At 41.0% G+C, this 17,857-nt stretch overlaps 1 protein-coding gene across 1 annotated transcript; it reads left to right on the top strand.

Annotated features, from left to right (window-relative positions):
* Window positions 1–6,959: 6,959 nt before the first annotated feature.
* szrd1 (SUZ RNA binding domain containing 1) lies at window positions 6,960–17,807 on the top strand. Its single transcript, XM_061736640.1, has 4 exons — window positions 6,960–7,106; window positions 9,728–9,777; window positions 11,016–11,282; window positions 15,829–17,807. The coding sequence occupies exons 1-4, from the start codon at window positions 7,059–7,061 to the stop codon at window positions 15,938–15,940; spliced, it is 477 nt and encodes a 158-aa protein (XP_061592624.1). The 5' UTR covers window positions 6,960–7,058; the 3' UTR covers window positions 15,941–17,807.
* Window positions 17,808–17,857: the final 50 nt, after the last annotated feature.

The raw sequence follows: 17,857 nt of genomic DNA, 5'->3' as shown, positions 1-17,857 counted from the left end.
TCTAAAAAGTGTTTTTATTAGAACCAGTTTCAGACATTACAGAAAACTTCAAGTATACTGCTTATAGAAAAAGATACAACAATAGTAACAGTATTAATAAAAAAAACAATGATAATAATAATACAATACAATCGTCGAGCACAAATAAAAATATGTGCATAAGGTCTGAAAGTGCAACACTTGATACATTACTTCACATTCCAATGTGTTAATTTTTTTTTTTCCCCTCCCACCCTAGAACAACCAATTTCACACTCTCTTTAACACAAATGAAACATATATGAGCATGGGTCCGTTTAATAAAAGAACAATGGACTTAAATAGTCCTTTTCTATGGTCAATGAAAGAACTGTTTAAAGTTAATAGATCTGTAACTAACATTTGAACCTTGACCCTTTGGAAGACTCATGACTTGAACAGGATGTGATGGAGAACAGCACAAACTTAAAACAATTTGAGCGCTTAAATTAAACGCACCATGACACACTGTGTCGGAAATTTAGCTTCATAGGAATTAATATTTATTTATTAGATATAAATAATAGGCCGCACGGAAATTTGTATGGGATATCTATTGTTCTCAATAAAATTTGTCGTGGTGACCCTATAGATGTGACCGTTAATAACAACAGACACACAAGGGGATTCCACAAAGAAGCAAAAGAGTCCATTCAACACTTTTATAAAGCGTGCACAAGATAAGCAGAATATCCGTCCACAGAAAGACGTGCTGACGAGCACGTCAGCTGGAGTTTTGAATAAAACTTTATTACTTTCCAGGTCAGATCTGGTGCAACCGGCCTAAATCATTCTGAAAACGTATAGTTTGTTTCTTATCTGTGAGCGACACTCTGATAAGGAGGAAGTAATAAAAACACCATTCCTGCCCTGTCCTATAAAAAAGTAGAAAACGTCTGCTGGATCAGCAAAATGCATGTTAATCTTTAATACATGATTATGACACAATGAAAATCAAGAATATGTTTAAGATACTGCACTTCCATGCTGATAAAACCGGTCTTCCGGAGAGCAGATGCATATCAGTGCTGGGAGAAACTGACGTCTGCACTTACTGTAGACTAAGCCCCTACACGTATGCATGCATGACTTTGGTCTTGCAATCTCCCAAGACACACTCCAACACAACAATTAGTCAAATGATGAAGAAACCCTTCACACCAGAGACAGCTGAAGCGATAAATCCAGGAGGAGGGGACCAAAATACCTGACTACAGGTGCAGAGGTCTCATTCAGAGTTATAGAAGGTATTTGCTACTCTCTCCTGGGTTGTGCTGGGGTCCATACCTCCATCCTGCCACCGTGGTATTTGCTACCCTCCCCTGCCTGAGGCTGGGTCTTGGCCCCCCTACCATGCAGCCTGGCCCCCGGGTGTAGCAGCTGCCTCCCGATGCAGACGGCTCCCTGTGATAGTGTGATAGCCCTCCCTGGTTCTTTTGTTGGTAGGGAATAGAGTTGGTGGGGAAGAGGATCGACTATGTTTTTACTGTTCAGCGGTTGGTTCTGCATTTTACTGTGCAAAAAGTGCTATATAGATAAAGTTTGATTGATTGAAAAATAACAGTTTTTTTCAAATTATTCTGTTGAACAACATCTTAATTCCAATATTAAATATTCTCCTCCAGCTGATCCAAAATGCAGTAGTGTCAGTGCTGACGGGAAACAACAAGAGAGACCATCTCTCCAGTGTTAGCCTCCCTCCATTGGCTCCCTGTAAAACTTAGAATCCTATTAAAAAGGTTATTACTTGTGTATAAAGCCCAAAATGACCTAGCCCGGCAATATTTGCAAGACCTGGTAGTACCTTATGTTCCTAACAGAGCTCTCCGTTCTCAGAGTGCAGGTTTACTCGTAGTTCCTAGAGTATCTAAATGTAGATGTGGAGGGCGGGCCTTCTGCTATCAGGAACCGTTACTATGGAACCAACTTCCAATCTGGTTAAAGGAGGCTGACACCACCTCCACCTTTAAAACCAAACTTAAAACGTCAATAGAGAACTATAGTTTTTTTTTTAAATTAGATCTTTATTGTCATTGTTATATAACAACAAAATTGAAAGTGCCATTAGTCAGTGCTAAAAAAATCAATAGATAAATACTATAGTAAATAAAACATTTACACACAACATAAAATAAAACAAATAACCGATTAAAACCAATAAATGATTAAAAATAGCCTACACATGCACACAATCCCTCATATCAGTTACAGTTTGCTTTTGAGTAGATTGAGTTTTGTTACAGCTACAGGATAAAAACTGTTTCTTAAACGGGTTGTTCTTGTTTTTATTGCTCTGTACCGCCTACCTGAGGGCAACAGTGCAAACAGAGAGTGTCCAGGGTGAGAGGTGTCCTTTGTGATCTGCTTTGCCTTTTTAAATGCAGTGGTCGTTGTGCAAGTCCTCCAGTCCAGTGGACTCCTAGGGTGTTTAGGGCCAGTAGTCATAGCTGCAGCTACAGGACAAGACTAGAGCAGCTCGCCTTAAACAGAGCTTCATCCCACATATGCTGCTATAGAGCTACGCTGCAGGGGGACACCAACATGATCCACTGAGCGGTGCCCATCACCCCCCTTCTCTTTCCTTTCTTCAGATCAACTCTCAGTTATTAATTATAAGTATCTCATAACCATAATTGTTCTCCATTGTTCTTGTAGTTTGTTGTGCTCTTCTGTACATGTTCGCAAGTCCCATCTTCTGATCATCCCACCGCTTGCTTCCACCTGTCTGTATGGATGTTGGATACCTACTGGCATCCTGACCTGCATCCTGACCTGGTTAGCCATTGTGTCTCTCCTTTCTCTGTTCTTATTTCTCTCTGTCTATTTTCCTGCTCTGCCCAGATGACCTCTGGCAGGAGGGTCACCCCCTCATGATCCTGGTCCTGCTCAAGGTTTATCAGTCCTAAAGGGGAGTTTTTTTCTTGCCACTGTTTGGCTTAAGGTTTTTCTCCCACTATTTGTGTGAACTAGTATACCTAAACAAGTGGCTGGTGTTTGTGTATATATAAACGTATGTACAGTTTATACAGTACATATGTGAACGAGGTCCCTGGATCCCCCGGTTCTGTTGCGTTTTTTTCCCAAAACTTTATTTAAATGTTTCAAACACAGACAGAACATTGAACAATACAAAAAGTCTGTCATCGAGAAAATAAACAAATACAGTACAAGACATAAATTGGATGAAGTCCGTAGATTATTGCATAAGTAACATAAATATGATAGAAAAGTAAATGAAATTAAATAAAAATAAGAAAGAAGACAAAGGCAATACATATTACATTTCTACAAATATTTCTTCAATTATGTTAGTAGTGTGTATACATTTTTTATTCTGGATTCTTTTCATACATTCAAAGTAGTTCTTGAAATCGATTTCAAAAACAGGGAAGAAAGGTCGACCTTTGGACCTTTGTATGTGGAATTTTGCAATTACACTAATCAAGTTAATTAAGTGTTGCATTTTTCAATCTTTAGGAAATTGCATCCTTTCTTTATCTCCTCCTCTCCTCTGGACGGCGCTACAGAGCTCTGTACGCCAAAACCTCCAGACACAGAGACAGTTTCTTCCCCCAACCTGTTGCTCTGATGAACTCTCATCATTCATAAAGTCTCAGAGTAATCAATCACTGTGCAATAATAATAATAATAATAATAATAATAATAATAATAATAATAATAATAATAATAATAATAATAATAATAATAATAACAATAATAATAATAATAATAATAATAATAATAACCTCAATCATATGCTGTAACAATGCACTTTTCAATAACCATGTCTACCTCGTACTGCTTCACCTTTCACTTAAAAAAAAAAATTGTATATATGTTAATAAGAGCTGTCATTTGTCTATTTACTGTACACACAAGTCAAATTCCCTATCTGGCATGTTCATAGTTGACCAATAAACCTGATTCTGATTCTCTATCTTTAATGTTTATGTGATGTGATGTGATGTAAGCTTCTTATTTTACTCTTTTTCTTATCATTTTATTTCATTGTATTTGTTATTTACTGTTTAATTGTGTCTTGCTGCTTTGAATGTTGATGTAAAGCACTTTGAATTACCTTGTGTTGAATTGTGCTATAAAAAATAAACTTGCCTTGCATTTCATTGATTCTGATTTTTATTATTTTACCTCTTTTCTTATCATTGTATTTCATTTTATTTGTTATTTACTGTTTAATTGTGTCTTGCTGCTTTGAATGTTGATGTAAAGCACTTTGAATTACCTTGTGTTGAATTGTGCTATAAAAAATAAACTTGCCTTGATTCAGATTTTTATTATTTTACCTCTTTTCTTATCATTTTATTTATTTACTGTTTGTGTCTTAAAATAAGCTTTCCTTGCCTTGCCTTGCCTCTCCTTGCCTTGCCTTCTCTTGCCTTGCCTCTCCTTGCCTTCTCTTGCCTTGCCTCTCCTTGCCTCTCATTGCCTTGCCTTGAATCTCCTCTCCTCTCCTTGCCTCTCCTCTCCTTGCCTCTCCTCTCCTTGCCTTTGCCATGCCCCTTGCCTTTGCCTTTCCCCTTGCATTTGCCTTTGCCCTTCCCCTTACCTTTCCCCTTGCCTAGGCCCTCCTTCCCCCTTTCCTTTGCCTTTCCCCTTGCCTTTTCCTTGCCTTTGCCTTTCCCCTTGCCTTTGCCTTTCCCGCTTGCCTTTGCCTTGCCTTTCCCCTCGCCTTTGCCTTGCCTTTCCCCTTGCCTTTGTTTTTCCCCTTGCCTTTCCCCTTGCCTTTGCCTTGCCTTCCCCCTTGCCTTTGCCTTTCCCCTTGCCTTTGTTTTTCCCCTTGCCTTTGCCTTCCCCCTTGCCTTTGCCTTTCCCCTTGCCTTTTCCTTTCCCTTTTGCCTTTTCCTTGCCTTTGCCTTTTCCCTTGCCTTTTCCCTTGCCTTTGCCTTGCCTTCCCCCTTGCATTTGCCTTTCCCCTTGCCTTTGTTTTTCCCCTTGCCTTTCTCCTTGCCTTTGCCTTTCCCCTTGCCTCTTCCTTGCCTTTGCCTTTTCCCTTGCCTTTCCCCTTGACTTTTCCCTTGCCTTTCCCCTTGACTTTTCCATTGCCTTTCCCCTTGACTTTGCCTTTGCCTTTCCTTTCCCTTTTGCCTTTCCTCATGCCTTTTCCTTGCCTTTCCCCTTTCGTTTGCCTCGCCTTTGCCTTTCCTTTGCCCAGTGGCGGCCTTTGGCATCAGGGGGCCCGTTTCAATATTTAATATGGGGCCCTATTTATTACTTTATTTGCCAGCTATGTGTCCTGTGTCCGTGACGCATTATAAGCTGAAAGAACGCAGTAAACGCATCCATGCGTGATGCATGGATGCGTTTACTGCGTTGGTGTTATTAGAGTGGGCGGCAGCCGCTGCTGAAGTCGGTGCAGATGCTGGACCAAAGAAAGAGGTCACTTTCGGAAGATTACTGTTACCTTTCTTAATTTCCAGTCCTATCTCTGAACCGTAGTTGGGAGAGCTGGTATTTAAATACGGTTTCTGGCTCGTTGCTGGTAACCGGCGTTGTCTAGGAGTCCGGGGAAAGTGAAGGAAAAAAGGACGGAGGAAAAATACTGTCCGTGCAACCTCGCACATTTATTACAAACTTGTAAAGAGCAAACAAAACACGTGAGGGCCGACGACTGAAAGCTAACGGAGGACACACTGAAAAGTAACTGAAAACGTGTACCGGTCTTCCACACGCGCACACCTGCATCTCCCTCTCTCTCCTCCGCTGCACCCACTACGTCTCACACACACACACCCGAACACAGACACCGCCTTAAAGGAGCTTGAGGCCGGATTGTGGCAAGATTTATGAAAAAAATCTGTATACATTTTAAGTTTTCTAGTAATAATGTCAGATGAAGCGTTCCAAACCAAAAAGAATGAGCCCTCTAGTGTATCTCTCCTTTGCCTTGAACAGGCTGTGTGCTGCAAAATGTGCTGCAATTCGGTCCCGAATTTCCCGCGCTGTCCTGCGGATGTGACGTCACATGACGCTGCATGCATGTTCTCCCCGTTCTCCCGTACCGGTGTGGGTACCAGATTGTATCGGACTGCAATATTTTCCCCGGAAGTGTGCATTTTTTCCCCGCGATGGTATTTTTTTGCCATGTTAAGCTAGGAAGGTAGTTTTTCACCATGTCTTCACATTCAAAACGTCTTTTTTGGCAATTTGCGGATTAATCAGTGAGCGCTTAGTTGACGTTACATTTTTTTAATTATATTTATATAATGTATTATGACTATTTTGCTTAGACATTTACAGATTCAACAATGAGAACATATAGAGACATACACTTCTGTAAAGTCAGAAGCAGCAGATCATAGTGGAGGTAAAAGGGAGAAGAAACATATACAAGGAATTATCAGAATTATCAGTGATCTTACTGACATAGGCTAAAAAAAATATTAGAGTTAAAATATTTATTAGGGACGTCATCACGTACGGTCAAAAGCCAATCACAAGACGGAACGTCATCACGTACGGGGAGCCGGTAAAAAAAAGCAGGTGGGAAAAAAAAGCACCGACACCGGCTTCACTGTTGGCTGCAGTACCCCCAACGGCCGTCGTGGTGAAGGGTGGCGCTAGAGAGTCTCATTTCTTAAAAGGAGCCTCAAGCTCCTTCAAAGGGGACCGGGCTGGCCGGTAACACTACTCACAGCTTTCTTTTTTATACCTGCTAATTTTCGCTTTTCAGCACCACTCTGGTATGTTTGTTTAATTTTTCTTGGATGTTAGCTGGTTAGTTTAATGGCGGGTAGTGATTTATTATTGTGTCTTCCTTGCGCATTTATTTTTTTGTCAGTCAGTTGGGGGCCCCCTGGTGGCCGGGGCCCGTTTCAACTGAAACGGTTGAAACATAGGTAAAGCCGCCTTTCCAATTGTCTTTCCCCTGCCTTTGCCTCCCCCTTCCCCCTACCCCTTGCCTTACTTCTCCTTTGCCCTCTCCGTTGCCTCGGGGGCTCCGCCAGCGTGACGTCAGGGGGCGGGTCTGAGCTCCAGCAGCAGCTCCAGCTCTGTCCGCGGCGTCCGAGCCAACATGAGCCATGGATGAGGAGGTCGCCGAGAGCTGGGAGGAAGCGGCCGACAGCGGGGTAACCAGCGGGCCGGGACGGGTTCTGTAGGAGCGGGTCGGGGCCGCGGAGCGGCCACATCCGGGTCTCTGGCGGAGAGTCCCCAGGGCCGGCAATGTGGCTACGCTAATGCTAGCACCAACTAACTTAGTTACATTTAGGAGACTTAGGACACAAACCCCGCCGAACACCGCTCCGCTAGCTCACTATTCTGTTAGAGCAGGACTAAAGTGAACCCAGAATGGCGGTGGGCTCGTGAATAAGGTTATTAAGGAGTAACTAAACCCGCGGAGGAGAGTTGAGATGCTAATGTTGCTAACGCACGTTAGCTCGCCGGGGCTAGTTTCTTGTATAAAGTGGCTAAAATTAAAAGTTTAACGCTCTGATAATAAAACAAACCCCCCCACGGGACACGTGAAGGCTCGTATTTGCTGTATTTCATGAGTTAATCTGACTGCGTACAAGTTAGTGAGCGTTGGAGCGAAAGCAGAACCAGATAAGAGTTAAATAAGTGCAAATGTGTTTTTTCTCTCCTTTTAAATAAAGTTAGAACACTGTTTTTTACCCAATAGACGTGTTTAAATAAGAGTAGTTTTGTTGCTTCATTGAGCAGCCAGTCTACGTCATCGCTGATTGATCACGTGACCCAGGGTGACTCCTCACTCAACTTTTTTATTTATTTATTTTTTTTAATTTAACATTTGCAAACAGTACAATGATAACAAAACTTCACATTGTGCAATTTCACGTTGCATTATAACCAGTACTCTTGTTGTAAAAAAAAAAAAATCATGGGGGATGGTGGATTTTATCATAAGGGGACAGATAATTTGTGCTGATTACAAATAATATAATGTATTACAAATAATAGCACTGACCAAAACACCTGCAGAAATACTGCAGGAATGACATAACAGCAGTTAGATGCAGCCTTCTGTAAGCTTTAAATATCCACTGGGCTTACATCAAATACATCAAAACACTTAAAAAAAACTTTTCTGAACTTATCAATATGACTCTGTCCTTCACAGGATAAGTAAAATGGATCACTGCAAAAACACAAAATCTTAACAAGAATATGTGTCTTATTTATAGTCAAAATGTCTCATTTTAGTGAAAACAAATCTCATTAAACTTAAAACAAGACTCATCACTGGAAAAAAACAACAATTTTCACCTGTTTCAAGTAGATTTTCACTTAAAATAAGTAGAAAAATCTGCCAGGGGAACAAGATTTTTTTGCTTGTAATAAGAAGATAAATCTTGTCCCACTGGCAGATTTCCTACTTATTTCAAGTGAACATTTACTTGAAACAGGTGAAAATTGTCAAATAAGTTATTTTTCTGGTGTTATTTTTCTGGTGATGACTCTAAATGTTGAAATAGCAGTAATACCACATTCATTGATGAAATGACATAAGGGATGGAAAGGGGGGATGGCAGTTTTACAGGGGGGATGATTTTGACCGTTTATATTTCAGGGGGGAGGCCATCCCCCCTCAACTCGAGTACTGATTATAACATATAAAGAGTATAAGTCAAATAAAAAAACAAAACAAAAAGCCCAACACATTATATTTATTTATTTATTATTTATTGTATCCCCATTAGTCCTCATAAATATGAAGACTATTCTTCCTGGGGTCCATATTAAATCAAACAATTAATCAACAATACAGCATTTATACAAAGAATTACATGGATCAATTAACTTGAAAATATTAACATGAATTTTCAGCGCATATGAACATTAAATAATACTAATAATAATAATATGAACATTGAATAATACAATGCAAATTAATGTAAATTACAGAGTAGAATGTAATGTACCGAGTACAATATAAATTTATAAGTAACCTGATTGATAGAAAAATTAACATGAATGGATTCCCTTAACGTAGTTTTCTAATAGACAATTGTAACATAATATTATGTCGAAACAGAGCTTCTCTCAGTTTACTTTTTAAACCAGCCATTCCTGTGGTTGAAATCAAGTGTATAACCAGCCAGGGGGGGGGGGGTGAAATTATAACAGAAAGCCAAAACATTTACATACATTTATGGTTTTGATTGCCTTTGAATTAGTAGGAAACCTAATAGAGTCCAGATACTGTTTTAATTCACAATGAAAAGTAAAAAAAGAGGGTTTTTTGCGTAAGAATTTGGATTTGTGGATGTGGAATTTTGCGAGGATAATCAACAAATGAATAATAAATGTTTCTTTTGGCTTTGTTCTAATTGTTACATGATCAAAAACACCAAACAACACATCCTTCCAAAACACAAAATTACACATTTCACTCCAAAAAGTTTGCACATGGGGCACAGCCAGAATAAGTGAGTCATCGTTTCAGAATCCTCACACTCAACTAATGGCAGGTTTTTACTATGATCCCCCTCCTGCCGTTAGTCAGGACTTCAGGACATATATCTAATGCTGGCTGATGTAACATGTGCTCTGTTGTGACTTGGCAGCTGTCTTCACTTTTATAAATAGATTGGTAACTGAATCTTGCTTTCCCTCCTCTCTCCTGCTCACTACCTGCTGCCCTCCTTCCTGTCTCAAATCAATGTGATATTTGTTTACATAAATTACTTTTACTTTTTCTAATTTTTTTTTAACTTTCCTTTTCCCACAGGAAATGGAAAAGCGGTTAGAAGAGAAGCTTCGGATCAGCCAGAAAGAAAAGTAAGGAGCTTAAAAAAATGTCTCAGGGATTTTGGTTTATGATGGCTGTCTGTAAAGTAAATAAAAAAGAGAAAATACAGCGTATTCCCATTAGCTCCCACTTGTACGCAAACAACAGTACATCAGAGGGACAGACGGTTTTCTTCCCCCAAGCTGTTGCTCTGATGAACTCTCAACACTCTTATAGTCTCAGAGTAATCAATCACTGTGCAATAATAATAACCACAATCATATGCTGTAACAATTGCACCTTTCAATAACCATGACTACCGCATACTGCTGCACCTTTCACTTATTTTTAATTGTACATATGTTAATAACAGCCATTTGTCTATTTACTGTACAGTGACCTAAATAACTGGAGTCAAATTCCCTGTCTGGGATGTTCAAACTTGGCCAATAAACCTGATTCTGATCAAATTGGAGAATGGGGTCGACCCATCACCAGTCTGTTCCCCATAAAGTTATCATATGGCACTTTTCCTCTAGTTTCCATTCAGCTCTACTCGACTCAACTCGGCCTGGTTTCTTTTCTTTCAATTCAGCACCTGGAGCAGAAGTAGGAGGTTGGAGCAAAGCTGCTGTGATGTATTTGATTGTGTGATCTAAACGGAGACAACAACACTAAAAATGTAGAACCTGGAGGAGATGATATATGTGCTGCTGGGTCTGTGGCTTGTGTTCGATAGCAAGTTAAAAAATGAGATTGAGAGAAGCTTCAAGCGGCAAGGCTTTTTATTTATTTTTTTTTAGTTTGTCTCGGTGCTGCTGAAAAGTCCGTTGGTAGCGGCGAGCAGCTATGAAGTGACAGAGCTCCAGGTAGATCTGGTCGTTCCTTATCGCCCGTCTAGATCCCTTTTTAATTCTCTCCTCGGCACCAGGTTTATGAACATCTGCACCTCAGAGTTGGATCACCAAACAGACTTTTGCGCTGCCATTGCCTGTCGGATAAAATGAACAAGAAGCCGACGTCAGAGTCGCTCTTTCGCTGATGTCACATCCTGACTCAGACGTCTGACTCCAACCCCCCGACCAATCGCTGGCCTGTAGTGTGATGACGTCAGATACAGCCGACTCAGCCGCTTAGAACCTCGGCAGAGTAGTTACAGAAAAGTATCTACTCAGCACGTTAGACCCCTAGTGGGAAAGCGCCAAACTGAGGCGAGGCGAGCCGGGCTGAGTAGGTACTAGTGGAAAAGCGCCAATAGTCTGTGTATGTTTGCCTTTGTTTCTTCCAGGGAGTCCAGTAATTCTTCACGGTCCCTCTTGAAGACAGCCATGGTGATACAGGACAACTCTCTACCAGCAGCACCCCCACCCCAGATACGCATATTGAAGCGGCCAGCGAGTAACGGCTCACTGGGATCATCCATGAATCAGAACAGGCCCACGCCGCAGGTGAAATCTCTGGCCCAGCGAGAAGCAGAGTATGCAGAGGCCAGGAAGAGAATACTGGGCAGCGCCTGCCCAGAGGAGACTCCTCAGGACAAGACCAGCACTGACAGGTGATAATAACAAACAAAAGGTTTAGGAGGTTCACTGTATGAGCTGTGAGAAATCTTCCCATTTTGCTCTGTTGGCTGCTCGGTTACCAACACATGCTCAGTGCGGTTTCATGCACATCTAAATCAAGCTATTGGCAACAATCTAGCTAAGGATTAAACTGGAGGTTCAGAGAAATCCAAGTGTACATGCGCAAAAAGACAATCGATTATTGAGTGAGGTGTGTTGATGCTAGGTGGCACCACACACACTTTCGTGTTCTTCTAGTTAGTTCTTTGTTGTTCGTCTTCTTCTTCTCATACTGTGTTGATATTCTGGCTTTCCCGGTGTGGTCATTTCCAGAAGGGGGAGTCCCGGGGCAGTCAGTAGCTCGGCTAAGCATGGGTTGCGTATTAGGAATGGGCGATATTTTACCGTTCACGATATACCGTCAAAAAAATTCCTCACGAAAAAAAAAACGATAAATTCCCGTTGATGATGTTTTTGTGTAAAGCTGATTTTTGGAAGGAAGGAAGGAAGGAAGGAAGGAAGGAAGGAAGGAAGGAAGGAAGGAAGGAAGGAAGGAAGGAAGGAAGGAAGGAAGGAAGGAAGGAAGGAAGGAAGGAAGGAAGGAAGGAAGGAAGGAAGGAAGGAAGGAAGGAAGGAAGGAAGGAAGGAAGGAAGGAAGGAAGGAAGGAAGGAAGGAAGGAAGGAAGGAAGGAAGGAAGGAAGGAAGGAAGGAAGGAAGGAAGGAAGGAAGGAAGGAAGGAAGGAAGGAAGGAAGGAAGGAAGGAAGGAAGGAAGGAAGGAAGGAAGGAAGGAAGGAAGGAAGGAAGGAAGGAAGGAAGGAAGGAAGGAAGGAAGGAAGGAAGGAAGGAAGGAAGGAAGGAAGGAAGGAAGGAAGGAAGGAAGGAAGGAAGGAAGGAAGGAAGGAAGGAAGGAAGGAAGGAAGGAAGGAAGGAAGGAAGGAAGGAAGGAAGGAAGGAAGGAAGATAAATAAATAAATTCCCATTGATGACAAACATGGCGGATCTGAGAGCGAGATAGATTTATAGTTACAAAGGTGGAGTTGAATTGGTATTTTTTTTATCGGGATAAATGCCAGAAATAATCGTGATACATTTTTTAGTCCATACCGCCCATCCCTATTGCGTATTCATGCTGGAATAACTCAGATTAGGATGCATTATCTGGCACTAAAAGTTTGATTCGACTATAGCCCGGCTAAGGTGTATATATGGTTTTTAAAAATTCGATATCGGTGGTATTAAGGCGACAATTCGACTTTCTGTTAGTGCATGTAAACGTACTGACTGGATGGTCGTTGACAGCTTTTGCCAATTGCTCAATAGTCCTTATTTAGTTACTTTGACTGCACCATATCCTAGAAGGGTTTTGTTTGATAATACGTAGAGGATTAGATTTTTCTTTTGTACATCTGAAGCTGCTAAAGCGAGCACAGTAGTCGTCATCTAGTCCGAACCACAGCGGAGCGCTTGGCCTGGTGTGACTGGAGGGTGCAGCAACATGAATAAGTATTAAAAGTCAATGTGGGACATATCACACTAAAATAATGTCTACAAGTCGTCAGGAGACTCATTCATGAATGTGGGAAATTTTGGAAAAGAGGGTGACAGGAAACTGGAATGACAACCAAATCGAGGAATTGTCAGCTGCTTGTTCTCAGGAAGGCAGTCCTCTGAAGATTAGTGATGCCAGTGCAGTCATCTACTACGAAATTGTTTAAACATTCCCTCGAAAGTGGTGTCACAATCAATTCCTTTAAATAACTTAGTTTCTTAAGTAACAATGGCTGAGTATTTGATATGGGACGACGGCTGTTGTGGGAAGAGTTTCCAGCTCGTGGGAGCGGGTCAGGTGGGACCTCTGGTTATCACCTTGGGACAGGGATTCTTTCTCAGTGTGTGATTCAGTCAAGAGAGCGGGACACATTTTGAAACGTGCAGTCCCTTATCATTCAGGACTCCTCATCCAATCTGCTCTCAGTCCTGCAACTCTGAGCAGTTTAGAAAGAGAATTATGACGGAAGAGACTGGAGCAGCCTCAAAACTAAGGTGATAGATGTTATTAAATATCTTGTTTAGCACAAATGAGGCTGACTGTTGGCTAGCGTTAATTTAGTGATATTTAAAGGTCTGTCTGATGGTCACAACATCTATGTTTTGATGGGTTAAATAACAGGGCTTTGTGTCTCAAAGCAGAATAACTGTTATTAAGAGAGGGAAACAAAAGTATGTAAAGCAGGAGTGTCCAGTTCTGGGCCCTGGGGGCCGCTGTCCCGCATGTTTTAGATGTTTCCCTGTTTCAACACACCCTGATTCAAATGACAGACCTGTTACGTGTTGTTTAGATTGAATCTCGCTGGATGATGTATGCGTGTTTCAGATGCGTTGGGTAATATAAAGGCAACCTCTTGCCTGAAGGCGAGTTGGGAGGCGTTGTCCGGGAATCATAACGTAACCTGTGTGGGCGCGTAGAATGACGTATTTTCCCTTCATCAGTTATTGTCAAAGCGAGGGTGGGTGAACATTGAAATGAGTGGGTTTTTTATTTTTGTTTGGCCAGGTTTTGCTTCCTGCAAAGCCCCGGTTTGTCATTTTTTGTGTCCAGTTGTAGAATGGACCATCCTTCGTGGTTCCGGACATACGTCGTCTCGGCTCTGAGGCTGAGTATCTCTCGGATCTCCTCGTCTCCCCAGTTACTCATCTTACAAATATAGGCCCTACCTGCTGCTGTTAATCTCATCAACTGTTTCCTTATTTTGTAAAATAATAAATACATTTAAAAAAAAAAACTTCCCTGGTGGTGGGTTGTACTCAGGTTACGTGATCAACAACCCCCTCCCAGCACGCTAGTTCTGTTTACATTAGACCTGACCCGCGGTTAAGACTTACCACAGAGGTTAGTTATTCGTGGGGCCACGCCGCGTCGGTCAATGTAAAAAGGGACAGGCGTCAAATCTCCATGTTAAACGCAGGGAATCCACCAATGTAAACGGAACCAACTCGTGTCCTTGATGACGAGCTGATCATAATCCATTAATCTCAATCAGGTGTGTTGATGCAAAGAAATATCTAAAAGGTGGAGGACACCGACGATTGGACCTGGACCCCCCTGAACCAAAGGCACTGAAAACTAGACATTTTTTAATTACTTTAATACCTTCCCTGACTGTATATGTTTGAGTATTTACAGTGTATATTTGAAGATAAAATAGAAGGGGGGGGGCTTATTGTATCAGCAATGCAAGTTACCCCATGATAAGATGAATAATAATAATGATAAAGTTACTAAAATGTGGGACTATAGGTGACACAGATGTGGCCCACTGACTTGACAAGCAGAGGTGTCAAGTAACGAAGTACAAATACTTTGTTACCTTACTTAAGTAGAAATTTTGGTTATCTATACTTCACTGGAGTAATTATTTTTCAGACGACTTTTTACTTTTACTCCTTACATTTTCACGCAATTATCTGTACTTTTTACTCCTTACATTTTAAAAACAGCCTCGTTACTCTATTTCATTTCGGCCTTTAAAAAAAAAACTATCCAGTTAAATTGCTCCATCCGCTCCATAGAGTGAATTTGGTTGTGGTTGTTTCAGATGTTCTTGTCCAGTTTTGTTCTTACATCCGTTGTCCTCAGATTCCTGCAACTAAACTTGGATGTACATTCCAATAAAGGTTAGGATAAATGATAACATGCCTCTGAAGTTTGACTTTTTGCACCATTAAAATACTTATAGGCAACTAGTCATCATATCTTCTGCTCTCTGAAACACATGTTAATGCTCAATAGTACACATATATGCTTCTTTAATATATTTTCATTATACTAAGATACATTCATTTTCAATGGCTTTTGTCCTTAATGGCTTTTTTCCCCCTTACATTACTTTTACTTTTATACTTTAAGTAGTTTTGAAACCAGTACTTTTATACTTTTACTTGAGTAAAAAACTTGAGTTGATACTTCAACTTCTACAGGAGTATTTTTAAACTCTACTATCTATACTTCTACCTGAGTAATGAATGTGAATACTTTTGACACCTCTGTTGACAAGTCATAACTTCTGACTTGAGGAATGTCTGAAGATTAGTGTGCCAGTACACACAAGAGTTTGGAACCGTCAAACACAGTCATACAATTCTGAGCTGAGAACGGCTTTTTTTCCTTCTCTTTCTTCTGATAACCCACATGTCAACAAAGTTGTGTGAAGTCTTGCCTTCTTCCATTCTTCTCACGTTGCTGTTAGTTTCTTTTTCTGACTACGGCTGGCAGCAACAGACTTTCTATTTGTGTTGCACGGTTTTGACAGGAAATGGAGACTAAATGATTATCTCTGATGTCGCTGTGAATAACATGTTTGATTTTAAGTCAAATTAAGAGGGGGGGGACTTATATTTCATTTATTTGGATCTGAATGATAAGGAATAATGTCTGATGGGCTGGACTGTAATCGACGTCTGTCTTTCCGTCTGGCAGCTGACGCCGGGGGAAATGCCGTCATCTCACGATTTATTCCCGTTTGCTCTTTCCCGCCAGGCCAGGGCGCAATAACTCTACGTCGCCTTCAGAGGACACCAGATCAAGCAATCACACTATCCGGCAGCCCGCCGGCCCAGACGGCACCCAGGGGTTCCGACAGCACAGATAAGTGGGCCTCAAGGGCAACCCAGCCATCGAGGGGAGAGAGAACGAGGGTGGCGACAGATCAAACGCAGTACTGTTTCCTCAAAACGTCCTTCCTTCAGTTCCCTCGTGTGAGACGGGCCGTGCGTACGGCTGCAACGCCGCCCTCTTCTTCCCTTTCGCAGTCGCGTGGAACTGTCAGGGAGCAAGAAACTCCAAAAAGGAAGTGGAATGGAAGTGTGCTCTCCTCTCTCCCCACTCCAGTCTGTTTGGCACTGTGATTATGGACTTCTTTTGGACTCACTGTGACGATCCCCCTTTAAGAGACGCCCCTCACCTCCGGTTCGCTCTCATCATGTCCTCAGTGGCTCCGTGTGAGGACGCCAGGAGGACAACAGCAAAGACTTGAGCGAAAAATAGAATACAATAAGATGGTTCAGATAAGGTAAGACGAGGGGCCATGTCAAATCTAGCTGGCTGTTCTCGTGCAGCAGCTTCCTCCCAGCAATAATGCCACACGTGACCGTTCATGTTTTTAATTTAAAAAAAAAAAAATCTCAAATGATTCTCTAAACTTTTACCTTTTTTGTTTTGTCTTGCTGTCTTTATCTACACTAGGGATGCACTGATATCTAATGAATACAGGTTAAAATTCTTACACACCACTAAAAATATCTATATTGTCAAAGAAATGGAAATTTGCATTTATTTTTTTAAATCAAATCATATTTACAGTTTCTTCGTGGTACAAAATGGTTAATTTTGGCTTCCTCATACGGTTTAATAAACAGATTAAACTGAAGCATGTGGTGTCTTAAAACTGAGCCGTTCAAAGAATCAGTGCACCCCTAATAAGTAAATTGCCATTTATTTTATAAAATAGATGGTAAGAATCATGGTTATGTTGTAGATCTGACGAGTTCTGTTTACGTTTTTTTTTTTTTTTTTTTTAACTGTCTCGCTTCATCTGTCAATTTCATTTCTATTTAAAAGAAAAAAAATATGAAAAGGAGATGGTGGATTTTTTTTCTTTTTTTTAAAGTAGCTTTTCTGCCTTTTTTTGTAAGAAATGGCAGCAATGTCAGTGCAGTGTTTTAATGAAATGAACCAAAAGCCCCTTTACTTTTTTTAAAAAAGTTATACTGAAACAAAATTTAAAAGTGGTGTTTCAAAGTGTGACGGTGGAATGAATTAACTGCTGTACTTCCACAGGCCTCCGTCATGTCGCCACCTTTTCGTGTCCTTCAAGAGTACATGTTGGAACTCAGGTCCATGTAAATGAAATTTAATGAATGAAATGATATAAGATTGTATTTTTCCAGTGGGTTTGATGTCCGTATGAAAGCTTGGGTTGGCCCGTGGAAACGGCACTCGGTCGGCGAAAGTACAACTAAAATGTCAAGTGTACGGTGGATACGTGGATGCTGCGTGTTTATTTTGTTTGCCATTGTTTGCATCTGCAGAGAACTTCAAGGAACGGTAACTTCACTCCCTAAAGGCCTGTCCTGTAAATGACGGTCAAGTGCTTAAAAAAAATAAGAGGATTAAAAAAAGCAACAGCAGGATGTGAACTTGAGGAGTTGGCTCGGGCTTTCCAAGATACTGGGCTGGATAGATGTGATGTTTTTCACCTTTAAATGTTCAGCGGAGATCTCAAAGCCATATTTAGTAGTGCAACATTGTTAATACAAAAAGGCTCTTATGTTAATGGGTGAATTCAGCTTGTGCCTCCTATATCACATCTTTACTTCCTGGTTGTTTTTTATTGTTTTAGTTCAAGAAACTGACAATATTAAGAGATTTTAGTTGAGAGCAGGAACAGATGGGCTCGGCTAAGCTCAAAATAGAAACTGTAAATACTGATTTAATAAAATGGATTTACTAAAAATGTACCTTGTTTACACATTTGTTACTCTGCATCAAGAAATTCTTCTTTCAAAAC

This window comes from Cololabis saira, chromosome 12 (genome assembly GCF_033807715.1).
Source record: "Cololabis saira isolate AMF1-May2022 chromosome 12, fColSai1.1, whole genome shotgun sequence".
Classification (NCBI taxonomy): domain Eukaryota; kingdom Metazoa; phylum Chordata; class Actinopteri; order Beloniformes; family Belonidae; genus Cololabis; species Cololabis saira.
The sequence above is the reverse complement of the archived record's forward strand: the minus strand, read 5'-3'. Positions and strand labels throughout refer to the sequence as shown.

What these genes read in the sequence shown, in the direction of transcription:
- szrd1 (XM_061736640.1), top strand. Translation starts at nt 7,059, where the DNA reads ATGGATGAGGAGGTCGCCGAGAGCTGGGAGGAAGCGGCCGACAGCGGG. An exon ending in AGGAAGCGGCCGACAGCGGG is followed by an intron (nt 7,107 to 9,727) that starts GTAACCAGCGGG and finishes CTTTTCCCACAG; the next exon opens with GAAATGGAAAAGCGGTTAGA. An exon ending in GACAAGACCAGCACTGACAG is followed by an intron (nt 11,283 to 15,828) that starts GTGATAATAACA and finishes CTTTCCCGCCAG; the next exon opens with GCCAGGGCGCAATAACTCTA.